At 28.6% G+C, this 18,675-nt stretch overlaps 1 protein-coding gene across 7 annotated transcripts; it reads left to right on the top strand.

Moving 5' to 3' along the window:
- The first annotated feature begins 12,793 nt into the window (after positions 1–12,793).
- LOC112273073 (12-oxophytodienoate reductase 7) lies at positions 12,794–16,928 on the top strand. 7 transcript variants are annotated; one of them, XR_002966883.3, is made up of 7 exons: positions 12,800–13,529; positions 13,859–14,652; positions 15,021–15,161; positions 15,620–15,668; positions 15,898–16,028; positions 16,172–16,354; positions 16,514–16,659. XR_002966883.3 is itself a non-coding variant. In XM_024501427.3 (6 exons), the coding sequence occupies exons 2-6, from the start codon at positions 14,570–14,572 to the stop codon at positions 16,522–16,524; spliced, it is 549 nt and encodes a 182-aa protein (XP_024357195.1). In that variant the 5' UTR covers positions 12,794–13,529; positions 13,859–14,569; the 3' UTR covers positions 16,525–16,659. The 7 variants fall into 7 exon arrangements, 5 of the variants coding, with proteins under 5 accessions (XP_024357195.1, XP_073385257.1, XP_024357191.1 ...); XR_002966882.3 differs by lacking the exon at positions 16,514–16,659 and adding an exon at positions 16,673–16,928 and having other exon boundaries at positions 12,809–13,529; XM_024501427.3 differs by lacking the exon at positions 15,620–15,668 and having other exon boundaries at positions 12,794–13,529.
- Positions 16,929–18,675: the final 1,747 nt, after the last annotated feature.

Genomic DNA, 18,675 nt, shown 5'->3' with positions numbered 1-18,675 from the left:
AAAAAGAGTGACAATAGCTTTTAATTCAATACCTTAATTTTGAGTGCTTATATCTCCTTCATGTAAACTCCAAATCATACAAAACTTGCACCAAAATTATAGCCAAAAATCTAAATTTGCTGACCGTAGCCTTCAAAGCTCAAATGGTTCCAAAAAACTAACCTTAATCCCTAATATGGCCTCGGGCAGCCTCCTCAAAGCCTATTGGTCATGATTTTTGATCAATAGGAATGAAGATTTTCATCATTCATCTCCATTCATCTATATTGGTGCCCTAATTACTCCCTTTGCTACCAAAACCCTTCTTCAATCCTTTTTCTTATAAGATTTATATAATTAATGCTCTAAACATCAATGTCTAACAAAGGTGACTCTAAATATTTAGAAGTTACTATCAACCAAAACCAATCTTAAAAGCTACTATCAAAAGAAAATTAAAGTTATACAAATTCTATAGTAATCTTTTTAAACAACCTCTTCTCAAGGTAATAATCAAATTATATTCTACAACCGACTAAAATCTACTAACATGGCTCTCACCATGTTACTTAATAAATTATATATTAAGTGCATAATTACATTATTTTTATATAGTAGCCGAACCACAACACGACAATGGTGAGTAAATTGGATTGGAAGGAAAATTTAAGGCAGTAATTAGAGGCAAGCAAGAAAGAAATATTGGAGTAAAGCTATAGAATTATGGAATAAGGTCAAATTATTAAGAAAAATACAGAGTTTAAGTTGCTATTAGAGTATAAATTTGAAGAGAAACAGGAAGTTTGAAAAAAATAAATAAATAAATAAACACTCAAAGTATATTGAAAGGCCAAAGGTAAGAACTACTCCAAAATCGTAGGGCATGGCTTTTAGAAGAAGGGGAGACAAAGTATCTATTAGAAGTAGAATAAGAGAAGGCAATAGTATTTGATTAATATATATATATATATATATATTAGGTGACCAGTATAGGATTGAAACAAAAGAGTTACGGAGAGAAATCGGAATCTTAAAAGCTATAGTGACAAAACTAGAGGGTGACTTAGCTAGTATTGGTTGGTCACAAATGTCTGCCTTACTAATTTCAACAATTGATGAATTGGAGGAAAAGTTGAGGCAATAGCAATACCAATTGGGAGCAAAGGATGTTAGGATTCTACAATTGGAGGCCAAAGTTCATGAATTGGGAGTATACAATGAGGAATTATTAATCCAATTGAAGAAAGAGCCAATTGAAGTATGAGAGGAGGATGAAGACTTATCATTAGAGCCAAAATTAGTGGAACTACCTTTGGTGAATGTTAGAATTGATAAAAAAAAAATTTAAGGATTAATTAAAAAGATTTTTTTTTACCAATTTTACATTTGCAAAGACATTGCATAGTTAAGAGCCGGACTATATAGAATGGATAGGATCTTTATGTCTTATAATACATTATATGTAGGATTAAAGAAAGCCAATAAATTGAAGAATGAATAATTTAGAGAATATAATAGATAATTAAGAAGAAAAAGTAATTAACATTAGATTTGTAATATTTGGTATTTAAGAATAAGTATAAATTTGTTGAAGAAGAAACAGAAGGAGCGAAGACTATAAGAGTCTAGAGTTAGAAATAAGCTTGGAGCTACCTCTTATTTTATTTTATTTATTTATTTATTTTTTTGTGATAACACTAGAGTTGATAGATTGTGATCCATTCTAATTGTTGAATAATGTAAATAAAGAGTGTTGTAATGAAATAAAAATTGGATTTATATATTATTGAATAAGAAACTAAATTTGTTGATTATTGAATTATATTTGGTGGATTAGAAGCTAGTGATTGAAGATATGGATGTAGTTCAACTACAAGTGATGATATTGTGCCATATTGGCTATAATAGTTGAATAGTGAAAGAAATTTGTAAGAAATGAATAGAATTAGATGTGTAAAAGAGAATATAGAAGAAATGATTAATTTTGAAATGTATTCTTAGTGAAGATTTATTTCCAATAATTAGAATATTGAATGTATGTATATAGTCTATTAAGACAATGCAGTATTACATAATGATGTTATGAGATTGAAAAAATTCAAGTGAGTAAAATAAGAGATTTATGAGAGAAAATATTACAAACGTTTACATTTGACCGTGAAGAAGAATCTATGGGTAGTTATAGAAATTAAAGTCATTTTGGAGTGTTTTATGGGCCCATTGAATTTAGCCAATTAGAAATAGTTAATTATGTGATCTTAGCAAGTTTATCTCATGTAAATAGTCTTTTTTTATGTTTGAATCCACCTATACAGGTTTATTTTGATTAGATTAGTCTAGAATAAATAAAACAATACTATAGATGTCCAATAGAATATTGCCACATAGCTTCTACTTAGAGAGTATATATGGAGGCAAGAGTGAAGCCTTCTTCACTCTTATCAATGCCTTTCTAGTCCTTAATCTTGTTTCAAGACTTTCTAGTCTTTTTGTTTTTGGCAACAGATATTCTAGTTTAATATTATATTATCTTTGAGTGACTTTGTATTTCCTTTCAATAATACAAGAGTGTATTAAGGATTTTCTTTCTTTGAGATTCATGTTCTTAATAATTACTAGCATCATAAAGAAAGGAAAATTAAAATTTATAACTTACTTTAATATTAAATATAATTTTTAAAATATTTATAAATAATTAATTTGAATTTATTTTAAAATATTAAAATCATATTTTAATTCTAAATTTTAAAGAATTGATTTTAAAATATATATATATATATATATATATATATATATATATATATATATATATATATTATAATAATATATCAAAATTATTAATTATATAATATTTATTTTAATTATGAAATATATTCTAATAAATAAGTTATACATTATTAATTTTGATAATTATGATGTTGATGCAAAATATTTTTTTTTTAGATAAATTCAAGTATTATAAAAGATAATAAAATATAATATATTTTATAATTTATAAGATAAATAAAACCAAAAAAATTGATAAATTTAAAATTATTATTTTTATTTATTTTTATTTTAGTCATACCATTAAAAATAAATTATTAATATCCATTTATAAAAAAAAATCTAAAATTTTTTAAGATAGATATTAAAGGTTTCAAAGATCTGGGATTTTTCGACAATATATTTTAAACACTTAAACAAAGTAGAATATTTTTAAAAAAATTTTAAAAAAATTAAAAAATTAAAAATTAATGCTTAAGACCTTATTGATATTTTATTCATAATTTCATTGATAAAATAAAATATTCTTATATTTCAATCTAAAGTACTAAGAAATTTTGGGAGTTGATAAAGTCATATCTCAATGTTGTTAGAGCCACATTCATCTTTGCTATCTTATCATTGATTCTCTCAATCTCTTATCTCCATCTCTCATTCTCAGTTACTTGTCTTCATTTATTAGTTATTTTTATTACAAATCTCCTATCTCCATTATTTATTTCTAGTCACTTGTTTCTAATCTCTAGTCTTCTATTCTTTAATTTCTTATTCTCGACTCTTCATCTTCGTCCTTCATTTCCAATTTCTCATTGCTATCCCTAGTCTCTTGTTTCTTATTCCTACACCCTCATTTTCCAATCTTCCATTCTCCTATCCTTCGTCTCTATTCTCTAATTCACCAATCTCCAATTTTCCACCCCTATTCTCTATTCATTTCACCTTAGAATTCATCAAGAAATATATAAAAAAATGTAGTTAAAAAAGTACTATTTATAATTTTAATTATCAATTCTTTATTTCTTTTTGTATGTGTGCATTATATCCTAAAGAATGATAGTAGGTACAATACCAACACCTTAACTTTGAGCACCTATATCTCTTTTATAAAAACTTCAAATCATTCAAAATTTGTATCAAAATCATTATTAAAAATCTAAAGTTTTTGATCCTAGCCTCCAAAGTTCAAATTGCTTCAAGAAAATAATTCTAATTCCTAATAAGGCCTCAAGTAGTCTCCTTGAAGTCTATTGGGCATGAATTTTGGCCAATAAGAATGGAGATTTTCATCATCCATCTCCATTCATCTACATGGTTGGCTTAACTACTCTTTTTTACACAAAAATTCTTTACTAATTCTTTTATTAATAAGTTTTGTTTAGTATGTGCCATAAATACCAAATAAAAAAAATAAAACAAGATTTCAAGAGTCACCAATGTTTAATACACATGGCTCTAATTATATATAAACTATTTTTAATATAAAATCAACTTCAATAATAGTATTTTTAAAATAACTACTTCAAAGTAGTAATCTAATTTTATTTTATAACCAACTAAAATCTAATAATATGGCTCTCACTATATTATATAGTAAATTATATATTAAATATACATATGCATTATTTTCATATGGTAGCCAAATCATAACATAATAATATTATTATCCAAGAATGTGTCCTTGAGCTTCTAAATGGTTTTGATTTTTGACACAAATTGGACTCGACATCAACATTACCTACTAAATCATATGTTATTAATTGGATTTTCATTCTAGTAAGAATGCAGCAAACTAGCTTGTAATAACCATTCAATTTAGGATTGTCTCTGATGGATGCCTTACAAATCTAACTCTTCTTTTCATATAAATATACAACCAATCAATATCTTAACAGATGATATTCATCACCATTTACCTTACCACCTAATAATGTAGTCACTTGATGTAGTTTAAAACATCAACAAAAGAAAACAAAGTGAACTTTTTTTTTAGCTTGAGAGTGAAGTTTGATTGACAAATATTGGTGAACATATAAATCTATGTACTTGGTTCTTATTATAATCCAATTTTTATTCATTTGCACATATAAATAATATTAATTATAATAGATTAATTTTTATTTTATTTTATTTTTGATAATTTCAAAGAATTTTTGGTTGATTATATGTAAGCAGGTTTATAAAAATTTGACATAAATTTTTTCAAACTGAATTTTATAAAAATCTAAAAATAGATTATAAAATTGACATGTTAATATGATCTTAGTTACATAATTTAATATAATAAGAATAAAATATTTTTTTTGTTGGAATAATAAATAAGAACAACCTAATATAATTTGGATTGTCTACAAATCATCAAAATTTGAAATAGAATAAAAAGATTTGAACTTGCAATAAGATCTTGAATTTATTACAATTAAAATCAGTAGTAGCAAACATTGCATTGTTGGTGTAGAGGTGTAACAATCTGCATTTCTTTCTAAGTGTTATTAAATATAAAATATAAGTTAAAAAAATAAATTAAATAGATAGTGTATTAATAATCAAAATTTGACTTTTAATAGATCTTAGTTTTTGAATAATTTAAGAATCATTTATGTTATATTTTATAAAATTATCTTTAATAATAAAAAGACAATATTAGTTTTGATTTTTATGACATATCAAAACAATCTTTCAAAGAAATCTCTTAAATGATGGTTTGTATTAAAATTGTATATAATATTCTTTTTGTCTCCACTTCAAGCATCAAAATCAAAAAAAAGATATATATATATATATATATATATATATATTTTATTTATATATTTTAAATACTACTTAAAGAGCTATTTTGATGCCACTTAGAAACTATGCAAATTATATATTAGTAAATTTCATGTCAAAGCTATCTCAAAAGTTGTGCCTACATTGTACAGAATTGTTTCAAAGTGTGTAAATAATAATAATGACAAGTCACAAGATAACCTAAAAACATGTATAAAAATATAAAATAAATGTCAAAGGTTGTTATATCTATAATAAATTAGGAATTCACTAAGAACTTTGAATGTGGATGAATGTGTATTCCTAATTTATTTTTAATTTCTAAATAATATTTAAATCAATTTTTTCAATTATAATATGGTTTAAATTATACTAAAAATTGATTATAAATTAATTTTATATTTTCATATTAATACTCAGAAACAAGATAAACAAATATGTAGAAAATTAGAATCAGAAAAGATGTTTAAATCTTGTAAAAAACTTTGTATGCAACAATATAATATTTTTAATTAACAAGCTACTTTATAGATTTTGATAGACTTAGCAAAAATATTGTTCCAAAATTTTAAAATTGTAAGAAAATTAATATAATTTTATTATTATATATATATATATATATTGTATACTTATATATGTATAAATTAAGGTAAAAAATATCAGTTTTCTCAAAGATTCAAAATTTAGAAAGAAAATTCTAAACATGAGCAAAAAGTAATGAGTGTAAAAAATTAAAAATCCTTATAGAGAAAGAAATATTAAATTAAATTTTATATTTTTAAAAATCATTTATTTTTAAACTTCTTAAAATAACTCTTTGTTATATTTTTAAGCTTAAATCATAAACTCTAAATTTTTATTATATAAAGTTTTATTTTCAAAAGTAATATTTTAAATAGGTTTTTCAAAAAGAATATTGATCATCTTTAAAAAAATTATAAAAATATTACTACTATTATACAAAGTAAATAGAACAAAAAAAAATTAGATTTCAGATAATTAAGATAGTGAATCATAGAAAACAAGTTTCAAAAAATCATGACTTCAAATTTAATATTAAAATAAATTTAATTATAGCATTTAATATGCAATTTTTACTTTAGAAGCAAAGACAAGATTTATCAACACAAAACTTATAAATGTTTTTGAAAATTTTGAATTCTAAGTTAGAAAAATAATTTTTTAAAGTGCCAAAGTTGTGGCATGATATCTTTCATTTTTTTAATTATACAATATTATCTCTTAAGAAGAAGCTAACAATTTGGCAATATATTCAAAAATCTATCTTAAATATATTAAGAAAATATATAGAATTTTGATTTATTATCAATTAAAAAAATATTATATGTATAGGTACACAGAAACATGATTATAAATTCTAGCTAAAGTATATCAATTTACTTATCTACAAAAATATATTTATATAAATCAGATAATAATATATTACCCTTATTTTTAGAAGTAAAGTTTTAAAATATATAAAAATAAATTAGATCGTATTTATATAATATTTATGTATATGATAAATATAAATTTTAAAAATAGTTGACTTTGAATTTCTTTAATATGAACATATTAAAAATAAAAAATCTATAAATAAATTGATATTGAATTTATTAAAGAAAAAAATATAAATATAAATATTATTTTTACCTTCAATATATAAAATTGAAAACTTTTGGCTTAAAAATTAGAAGATACTATTTATACTTCTATAATATACTATATATTTGTCTTTACATACGTATATATTTATAGCTTAAATGATTTGTAGAATAGTATTCAAACTAAGTTTTGATAAAATTTAAAAAAATTAATAACTAAATTTATCAAAACTTAGTTTGAATACTATTTTTGTAACAAGAAACTAATTCACTTTTGATAAATATTATATAACCTTAATAGTTAGTTTCTACGAAGCCAAATTCATATAGTCTATTTTATTTTATTTTTATAAACTATAAAAAAAACTTTAAACACTAAATATAATTTTAAATAATAAATATAATTTTTATAACTTACCAAATTTTTTTAGTATATGATTAAAAGCTCAAATTCATAGTTTTATCTGCATACTAATTGTATAAAATGATATACCTTTACTTGTCTTTAAGCATGGAAAATGATTTCTACATTAATAAAAATCTTAAACTACTATGGTAAATTTTTTAATGTATATTATAGGATATGAAGGTATTATATATAATTAAAAAAATTAATCATACCAAATAAATTTCTATATAAATATAAATTGATAATTTAATTTCAGTGGATTTTTTAGTATATAACTTTAATCGTCTAATCTTAAAACTTAACACATAATGTCTAATTTAAAACTAGCTTAAAATTACTACACTGTTTTTTTAGAGAAAATTAATAAAAAAAATTATGATTATATATGAATTAATAATACTAATTTTTTTTCAAAACACATAAGCTAAAAAAATATTAAATAAATTTAATTATTACTATAAAAAATTTAATAAAATTTTAGTTTAAATTTTTTAGATCACCATTATATTAAATAAGACTCTATAATTAGATATGATTATTTTATATTAAATTATTTATAAATAAGGAAAAATATTTGGAGTTATTTAGACATACTTAAATGATACTGAATGTGCTTCAAAGGCGTTAAATAAAATAATTTTACTTTACCATGAAGTCTAAAAGTTCTTTGATGTAGATGTTAAATCTTTATAAGAATTTAATTAAATATATTCTTATTATTCTCTTGGTCAATGTTTTAGTTTTATCATAGTATAATATAAGTTATCTTTAATTTAAATAAATAAATTTGAATCTAGAGCTAATCTTTCTTATATATTAAAAAAATATTATAGTAGATTTTATAAGTGTCTATAGAAACATAGAAAGAGAGTCTCAAAAATTTCTTTTTGGTGAATTTTACATTGCTTTGAAAATTTGAATAAACATTTTAATGCACTATCTAAATTTTCTATAATTAAATAAATCCAAAAACAATAATTTATATTTATTACTTTTGTGTATTTAAAAATCAAAAAAATTTCTTGTAAGTTTAAGAATTAATAATGAAGCAAAAAAAAAACAAAAACAAAAACAAAAACAAAAACAAAAAAAAAAAAAAAAAAACTTTTTATTAAATTCTTATATTATATTAGATAAAATAAATATTTAAAAATTCTAATTCTAAAAAATCTTATAAATTTTATAAAAAAATATAATATTATGTAATTTATAATCAATATAATATATTTTATTAATATCTTATAGTTTCAATTTATAAGATATAATAAAAATAACCTAATTACTAAAAATATTCTATATTTAAAGATAAATTATTGGTTTAAAAATATTAATGAATTATTTATATTTTGACCAACTTCAACTTAAAGGTTACAAATTTTTTGTAGCCAATACTTTTAAATTATGATTTCTTTTTAGAAATATAACTTTGATATATTATTTTCAATAATTGGTAATAATTTAAATTTATAAATTTATTTGAAAGAACTATTTTTTTCTTTCTATTTAAAATTTTAAAATTTATGAACTTATTTTTGATAAATAAAATGTCGTAATTTGTATAATGTTTTTAATAGTTTTCTTTATATTTTCATCTTTTTTTTGAATACTCTAATTTTCTAAAAACATCATTAAATATATCATTATAATCTTCGAATTTCTTTAAGGCATCAGTCAGTTGTTATTGTAGATCTCAATGTATTAGTTTTTATTGCATAGACCATTTTTTTATTAAATCTATAAACAAACATGCTCAAGTTACAATCCAAATGACAATACAGAAATTTAATCTTTTAAAAATTCTGATGAAATTTTCATATTGTTTCATCATAAATAATTAAAGTTTTAAAGAGTATATATATATATATATATATATATATATAATTAAATAAATTAAGAATATATATATGCATATATATATTTTTTGAATAATTTTTAAAACTCATATAAATAAGATATATTTAGAAATGAAAATTCTATCCAAAACGTATTTCTTACCTACTATTTTAAAAATTTAAAAATACTTAATTAAAAGTGCTATATTACAAGATTCTTTATAATAAGTTAAACTTGTTCCATATATGAGCAATAGAAGGTATTTGTTTTTATAATGCATTTTCTTATTCATTTAATAATCTTTTTTAAAATTAAAATAAATATATATATATTTAAAAATAATTAAGACTTAAAATATTATCTTAAGTCTTTAGTATTTTAGAATTTTATTCCAACTTTAATTTGAAATATTAACATATCCATGGTTATCTATATTTTTATTTATTTTATTAAATACTCATATATATATATACACACACACACACACACATATAGATATATGTATATATATATATAGATATCTGCATATTATATTTTAAAAAATTTAAAATATTTAATGACCTTTTTTTCTTTTTTGTTGCTACTCTTTGATTATTTATAGTTAATTTTATATAAAGTTTTAAATGAGATGAGGTTTAAAACCATAAGGGTATGATGATTAAAATAGTTTGTATTGAAAAATTTAACATGCTTTTTATTATTTGTTAATATTTTTTAAAACACTATTCTATGATTTAGAATAAATATATTTTCAAAAACATTAAAAAAAATACCTGGTAACAAGGGTAAAAAGTGAACTTATTCTATTTTTTTGATTGGTAAATGGTTTTAAAATTTTAATTAAAAAAATTATTATAATTATAAGTTTATCTTAAAAAAAGTCTAATTTTATATATTTATTTGTATTATATCAAAACTAGATCTATTATTGATTTAGAATTTTTTACTTGATTTTCTACTATATATTTTGATTTCTATTATTCTTGATTTATGATTGTAGTAACAAGTTTTAAAAATTAAATTAAAAATTTTAGATTTTTTAATCTTTTTTATAATTTTAATAATTTTTAGATTATAATTTTAAAATAAATATTACCTATAGTTTATATATATATATATATATATATACATACATTAAAAAGTTTAATTCAAAGAATATAAAAAACATTTTTATTTTATCTTATTACATAAATTAAATCTTATTATTTTATTAGATCGCATCTAAGATGTGAGCTTAAGTTAATTTTTTTTTTTTATATAATGTAAGTAATTATTTAGATGTAAAAATTATATATGTAACTATATAGTCTTTTAAATAAAAAAGAAAGAAAGAAAAAATTAAAGCATTTTGAAATTTAAAGATCCTAAAGAAGCATTATAGTTTTTTTGGAATGATATTAAAAAAATAAAAAATAAAAAAAATAAAAATCAATCAAAATGTATAAAAAATCGAAGGCTCTAAATTAGAAAATTTTGATTGATTTTAAATATATAAAAATTAAAGGCCCTAAATTAGAAACTTGAATAGTTCTTATTAATAAAAACCTATCAAATAATATTCAAATCAATAACATTGAATTTAAAACTCCTTGAATATCTATTAAGATTTTTTATTTTTTAAATCAAATTCCTATAAAATCAAAGAGTAATAAGATAAGAAAATTATCAAAAACTTATCTAATCAAATATTTATCAATATCAATATGCCAATAGATTTGGTGTAATTAGATTTACATTGATTGAACTCAAAAATTGTGGTGGTTTTGCTTAAATTTTAACAATTTTTAATCTATAATCTGCTGAACTGTAGTATATTCTTTAAAATAAATAAATTATGTATTACTTTGTTTAACTTTGATGGGTTGTGGTTATTTCTTATTATTATTTTGTTGAAATCACTTATTGTACATTATTACATGACTTTTTGGAAAAAAGAAATAAACTCATATTTCTGTTTTAAATCAATACATCAAGATTTGTTATATTTTTTATTTAAAATAAATAATCTTTGAGTTATAAACAGTACATTTTGTTGATTTGATTATAAGTATTTTGTATTATTGTGCATGAGATTAAAAGAAAATAGTATATAATAACCTAAATCAATACACTATGTATTTTTTTAATTAATTTTTTTAATTAAAAAAATATTTTTAATAATTTTTTTTTAATAAAGTTCAAAAATGTTTCTATTCAATTATTAAAGTACTTAATACATTATTAAAAAAAAATCTTTGCCAAAGTTTTAAAATTAAAATCTTTTAAAATACTAGATGCCTACTTGATATATAATAATATATCAAATATATCTTTATCTTTTTCAAGTACATGATGATAAAAGTTTCAACCATATGAAATATCTGACAGAGGTGGGGTCATAAAAAGTTGACAAGTGAACAATTTTTTTGCATGAGCAGAAATATTAGACAATTCTAGAATTCTAAAAGGACAAAGAATAAACTACAATCACATTTTGAATAAAAACTTATGAAAAAAGTATAGTTATGAGATTTTAAAATGTGCACCACATAAAAAAAACCTTACAATAGTGAACCTATAAAAACATAGACATATAAATAACAAATGAGTAAAAAGAAAAACCAAAAACCAAAACAAATATTGACTGAAAACACATAGTCAAAAGCATTATTGTTAAAAGAGAAAGAATGAACAAAAGAGAAGTAAAATAGAATAAAATTGAAAATTTAAACTGAACAAAAAATTTAACAAAAATACATTCTAAAATAAATAAAAAATGAAGCGGAAAAAAATATATATGTAAAAAAAAAAAAAAAAAAAAAAAACACTTGCAATCATTTTTGTTGAGTTAAATCATGTACTACAAGTATGGACAAGAAAACACAAGCAATTAGTAAAATGAATTGCAAATCAAAACATGTGACAAAAACATTTTCATAAAAGAACATATAAAAAAACAAACAAACAAAACATCAACAGAAGAAACAACTGATGAAAAAGCAATGTTGCAAAAAGATGTGAAACAAACCAAAAAAAGGCATCATGAGTGAAGACATGTGCCAAAGAGCATACCCATAAAAAGATGTGTGATGCATTCATAGGGTGTGAGTGCAGGACAGAGGCAAAGAGGAGGGGGGGCAATGGGATGTAAGAAATGGGGGCACAAAAAGGACCTGCCCCAGTACAAGCAAGGCTGGGTAACACACACACACGCAAGAAGAAGAAGAAGAAAGCCGTGCAGGAAGGAAGAGTAGAAAGAGACCAAAAGAAACAAAGAAAAAGAAAAGGGGGAGAGTGGGTAGCATCAGAAAAGATGCGGTGATACGTACCATGTAAGTGTCTGGGTGCTGCTGCTGCTGCTGCTGTTTTGCCTTCCTTCCTTCCTTGGCTTTGCACTGCTGCTTCTGCTGCTTCTTCTTCCTCTTCTCGTTGCTCTGGCTGCAGCACTTGGACACCACTACGGACGGCGAGGACCATGCTGTGTCATCAGCGTGGTCGTCACTTGCTCCATCCTCACTCACTCGCTGCCCTGGTTGCGGGAATTGCAAGGCACCGCGTTTGTACGGCGCTGCTACTACTCCATGAAGTGGAATGGGCTGGAATGGAATGGGGGAGCAGCGAATGATACCCGCTGCTGCTGCTATAGCACCTGTGCCCACCTACCCACCCACCCACCGACCTGGATAGATGGGGAAGGAAAAGGGGTGGGGAGAGAACGAGCGAAAGAGAGAGAGAGAGATCGAGCGAGTGGCACACTACCACACTGCCACTCCGGCTGCTTGCCTGCCTGGCTTCATGTGGCTGTGGCTGGATGATCCCAGTTCTCCGTTTTCCCATTCCATCCAAAGGAGGGGGGGTCTCGACGACGGGGCATCTCGTCAGGAGTCGCCCAGACAGAGTTCTGGGATCGTGTTGTGTCAAATCGCCAGCATTCAGTGTCTTGGCGACAGTTGCACCTGAGCATGGTCTGTCGCGTTTCTCGCCTTGTGATGAGTCTGCTTCGGGCTGAGCATCTTTCTTTCTTTCTTCCTTCCTTTCTTTTCAAATTTTCTGTCTGTTTGGGTATATATCCTCCTGTCTTCCTGCCTCTGTTTGAATCCTTCAGGCTGCATATCCTACCTTCTGCAAGTCGGTCACCTACATGATCTGTTCAATTCAGGGGGATCTTCCATGCCGCTGTACCAAAATATATGGTAAGGGCTTAGTCAAGCGCTGGTGCTCTCATACCGTTCGCTTCACTATCGAGTTCCACTTGATTACCACCGATTCGATGCTGTTCGATCGCCAGCCTGTTGTGTTAGCTTCAGGATACCTGCAGATTTTTGGTGCTATAAGCTTTAGGGTGTCTTTTAGTTTACGTGGAGTTGTCTCCTGAGTAAGCTCCTGTGAAGGAGCCATTGCATTGCTAACGTTGACGCTGTTACCGACATGTATTATTTTAGCACCATTTAAACTCTCTGACAGTTATGATAACTGGATCACCAGAAGCCAGGTTGCTGATCTTGGTGTTACGTTGATGCAGACACGCTCATAAAGTCTTGGAGGGTGTTTCTTTGAGATGAACGACTCGCACACAAGATCGAGCAGTATTCAGCTTAACAGCTCGAGACGAGTCATTGCTGTCGAAGAGTACGTGATTCATCCATATCCGAGGGAACAACTACTCATAGTCACCTGTAGAGGTCAGGTCGCTCGCAGAATTCTGCCCCTTGAAGATGCTTTCGCGAATGTTTCTACTCGCAGCTCCACGAGTGCCCCTAGTGGGCTGCAACCCAATCGATTTAACGCTGTTTTCTGCGCTGGCCCAGTCACACGTCTTGCTACAAACCTTCCCGGCAGTAAGTCATGCTTGAGCGTGTGCCCAGCATGCAAAGACCCGCTAAGCCAATGACTTCATTGAAACCAATCATGTAAATATCATACTGGGATTTAACAAGGTCATGAGATTCTAGATGGCAGACGTGGTAGTCCCAGAATAAACAATCTACTCGGCAGCGAACCGAAGAGGGGCACAAGAACTTAGAGGCCCATTGTGAATTGAACTAATTATAGAATGCCCACTTCAATCACGCTGACAATCGAGCATAGTTAGCCCTGACCTTGTTCCCAACATTGAGGTGAATATTCAACTTCAAACACGTGACACATTGAACAGCCGAGTCACAAGTCACTTTCGAGTTCAATTAAACCTCGTGTGTAGCTTTTTTTGTCCGGTGGAGGAGCTTCATCGAATATGCCTGCGACGACCACTGAACACGAGGAAGAGAATCCTCTTTTCTGGCCTGTTCAAGTCGGCAATATGACTGTGAACCACAGGTATGAGCCAACCTACTCATAAGGAAATTGGACACAAACAAAGACCTTTTCGTACTTTTCAACAACACTGCCAGAATCATTACGCAGCAATGCTGCGTCAGGAATTACATTTTAGTTGCGATGATTAGTGTTTTCGTACATGATTCCTTCATCCATCTTGCCTGAACCTTATTTGTTGAAAACTAACTATTGCAACTTTCAATTATGTATATGGCTACATAATATCTAAACCAGCTGGTGTTCATGTACTAGTTCTATCATTCCAGTGGTAAGCTGGATCTTCTGATTCTCCCAAATAAAGAACGTGCTTGTTCGAACGATGAATCTGCATGGTGTTAAAAGATTTGTTGTGACGATGTATTGCACAGGGTGGTCTTGGCACCAATGACTAGGTGCCGTGCCATTGGAGGCGTCCCGCAGGAATCCCTTGTGAAGCATTACGCTCAGAGGGCTTCACTTGGTGGCCTTCTCATCTCTGAGGCCAATGCTGTTTCCCCCGAAGCCTATGGGTACGTACAAGTACCACTATTCTAGCGAAATCTTACTTTCATCTTCCTGAACATTTACTCACCGGCTTCAATGAACTTGTCCTCAAATGGTTCTCACATAACAATGAAACCTGATTTACTCTGCAAGATTACAATCCTTGTTGTATTTGACTTATAACATCAATACCGGGTCTGACGTTTTTGCCAATACAGGTACTATTAAGCGCGTGTTTAAAATGGTCGATCAGTAGAACATCGAAAACAATTTAGCTGTTTTTGGTCTGGTCTTCCTACTTGTGCACGGCCAGGTGGATGTGATTTAAACTGTTCATCGTTTTAAGTATAGACGACTTCGAGGATTAAATTCACAGGAGTTCAGGTCATCCAATTGGTAGAATGACCATTCGACACCATGCTCTTTGCAGCTATTGAATTGGTTATAACTTTGTCGTGTAATGTGCTGTCCGTGCCATGTCCAGAAAAGGCAGTGTTATCATTGGTTTTGATCCTGGACTTCCTACCTGTCTGGTAAGTTGTCTGGAATGTTGTGCAGAAGTAGTACTTCTCACTTCGATGATTTGGAAAAAGGTTCTGGCGCTAGTCATTCTGCTTCCAGATATGATAACCTCTGTAATCTCGTGGGTGATGTGAGTGAAAGACCCCATAGGTGCACAAATCAATCTGAGAGGTGGGTGGCACATGTAGGGGTGGTTAAGAACAGATCTCACGTGGTTTGCAACATTTTTGATGGTTGTAGGTTCAGTCACTCGCCCGGTATCTTCATGACGGAGCAGGTGAGGGCATGGAAAAAGGTTACGGGTGCGGTGCATGCCAAGGGAGCTTACATCTTTTGTCGGATCTGGCATGTTGGTCGGGCTTCCCATTACAGTAAGTCCTTCAAACTCGAAGTTTTAACACACTCTCTACCTTCGAACTCGAACACTCTGCTGCTGCTGAGTCCTAGGGGTTTACAACACAATACTTAAGATTTTTCACCAGTGCTCTACTGAGTGACATACATGGTTTGGCAGTTCATCAACCCAATTGGCAAAAGCCGTTATCATCTACGGGCAAAGCCATTCAACCCCCCTTCCTGGTGAGGCTGAGCGAAGGCGAGATGGCACGTTTTTCGGATCCGCGAGCTCTAGCAGCCCATGAGATCCCGCTCATCGTGCAGCAATTCCAACACGCCGCCAAAAACGGTATTGCCGCAGGTAATTCTTTTGCTCCGACAGAAGTGCATACGGTTTTCTTGACCTTCGACCTCCCTTCGTAATGTTTCAATCTATCGTCCCTTTGAATCATATCGTTTGTAGCATATGAAGAATACATCTTCTCCACGTTGAGAAGTCCTCTTGTTCGTCAACATACAGGTGGGAAATGACGTCCTATGGATCATCCAATCAGGCTAGAGTCAAATTCTTTGAATGGTGGATCTATCAACATCCTAATCCATCTTTCCAGCCTCTTGTCTCTGTGACTTGTTTACACATGGATCAAACAATAAAGTATATTTTCACATTTTTCGCCAGGCTTCGACGGCGTAGAATTACACGCGGCACACGGCTACCTGGTGGACCAATTCTTGAAAGACGGAATTAATGATCGAACTGACGAGTACGGGAGCTCGGTAGAGAACCGATGTCAATTTTTGTTGGAATTCGTGGCAGCAATTGTTGAAAACGTCATTATTATTAATATGATCAATTGATACACAATATATATATTGTGTGTACACACTGTGTACCACTGTGACACCAAGGTCAATATAGAGTACATAGTATTCTACACAGGAGACTAGTGTACTATATAATATAATTCTCCCGATACTCCCACTAGTACACTAATCTTCATCCTCAAATTGGATTTCATCTATTACGGAAGTTCATCCATTATGAGAAATATGTATGAGAAATATAGGATTTCAATCTCTTTTTCGGGTGTTGCATTGATGTAGAGCTCTCTCGCAGCTCTCCCATTGCTTCTTCAAATCTGAGAAGGTATGTGTTTCTTTGATGATTTTGAATTGTTGTTAGATTGTGTTTCATGATTGCTCCGCGCACACTCTTTTTTTGTTGTGAAGCTGTCTTTGCTGTTGTTGTTGGAGCTATTGGTGCTATTGAAGATTGTTGCCCCCCTAAAGATTGGCTCCACTACTTGCGTATATATTCATGGAGGATTGGCTATCGATGTAGGCGCCTTGATGGGCTTTGCGATGAGGTCAACCGATGTCGTATTACATGCTATCTAGCTTGAGAACGCACAGGGCATCTGGCTGTGGAAGATAAAACTTCAATATGCCAACTTCTGATACCTCTTTATACTAATGATCAAATATCCTCTATCCGTACCGTAAGATTAACACAAATTTTTGCATGCACTTAGTATACTCAACCATCTAAACACCTCTAAAATTTCAACCACAGATGTCTCTCTAATTTCACAAAACAGTCAAGAGTACTAGCCTTTACTTTATTGCAAAAATCCAATTCACCAATACAAACATTGACTTTGAGCAACGATTGCAAAGTCCTCCTAAACCCTATGAAATCCAATTCTACACCTTTCGAAGGAGCTTGAAGCTAGCTCTCCGATCTCAAAATTTTGATCTCTGAATGCCCCCTTCTTTTTCCTCTCCTCTCCTTTAACTCCGTGAGGTCTCCTATTCTTCCGCCATGGACTCCGAATTGGAACAGCAGACCCGCCTCCATAGAATTCCCGCCTCTAAGAGGATCTTTTCATGGAAAGGACGTTTCTCCGAAACGGCATAGAGAACGGGAGAGCTTGAAATGGAACCGAAGCCTTTGTATTCGAGACCTCATTGGATTGCCCAACCGAGTCAGGTCTCATACTGGGTAAGAGGCCATTACCAATACTTGGATTGGATGTCCCCGTAATTGGGTCAAATTGGCCCTTCACTTCAGACTCACCTGAATATTGAATTGATTCTTTCTCCTTTTGTCGACTCCTGGTAAGAAAGGCTTGAACTTATTCTACCTGATTTATTGGAGAATCTTGAGGACCTCAATTTATCCTCTCAATTTTTCCCTAGCTTTGGATTTGCTGATCACGATTATTGAAATTGAACGGAGCATTACATTGCTAATAAGTATGCCGTGACTGCTTGCTATTCCCACACACTAGTGCGTAATTGACACTGGCTTTGGGATTGGCACATTCACTAGCATGATGACCAATCTGTCTGCAACGAAAATAATGAAGTGATCTTTTTGCATCCCCATCAGGCATATTGGATGTCTCCATCGGTATATACTTATTAGGCTTATTCCATATAGGATTAGAAAATGATCCTGGTCATCCCGTTGGTATGAAGGGTATTTGGTTCGATGACGCTAGTAGAGCATACACTGTTGTCACATTCGATGGTACAACTTACAATGGAGTGACATTAACTAGCCCCTGAATATTGGCACTGGAATTGGCCACTGTTTCTAACATCCAAGATGACTAAATATTAATAAATCTTATTCATTTATATTTTCATCATATAGTCATGTTGTAACATGGCACTGTC

Source organism: Physcomitrium patens, chromosome 20, assembly GCF_059467195.1.
Source record: "Physcomitrium patens ecotype Gransden chromosome 20, ASM5946719v1, whole genome shotgun sequence".
NCBI lineage: Eukaryota > Viridiplantae > Streptophyta > Bryopsida > Funariales > Funariaceae > Physcomitrium > Physcomitrium patens.
This window is presented reverse-complemented; position numbering and strand designations above follow the sequence as displayed.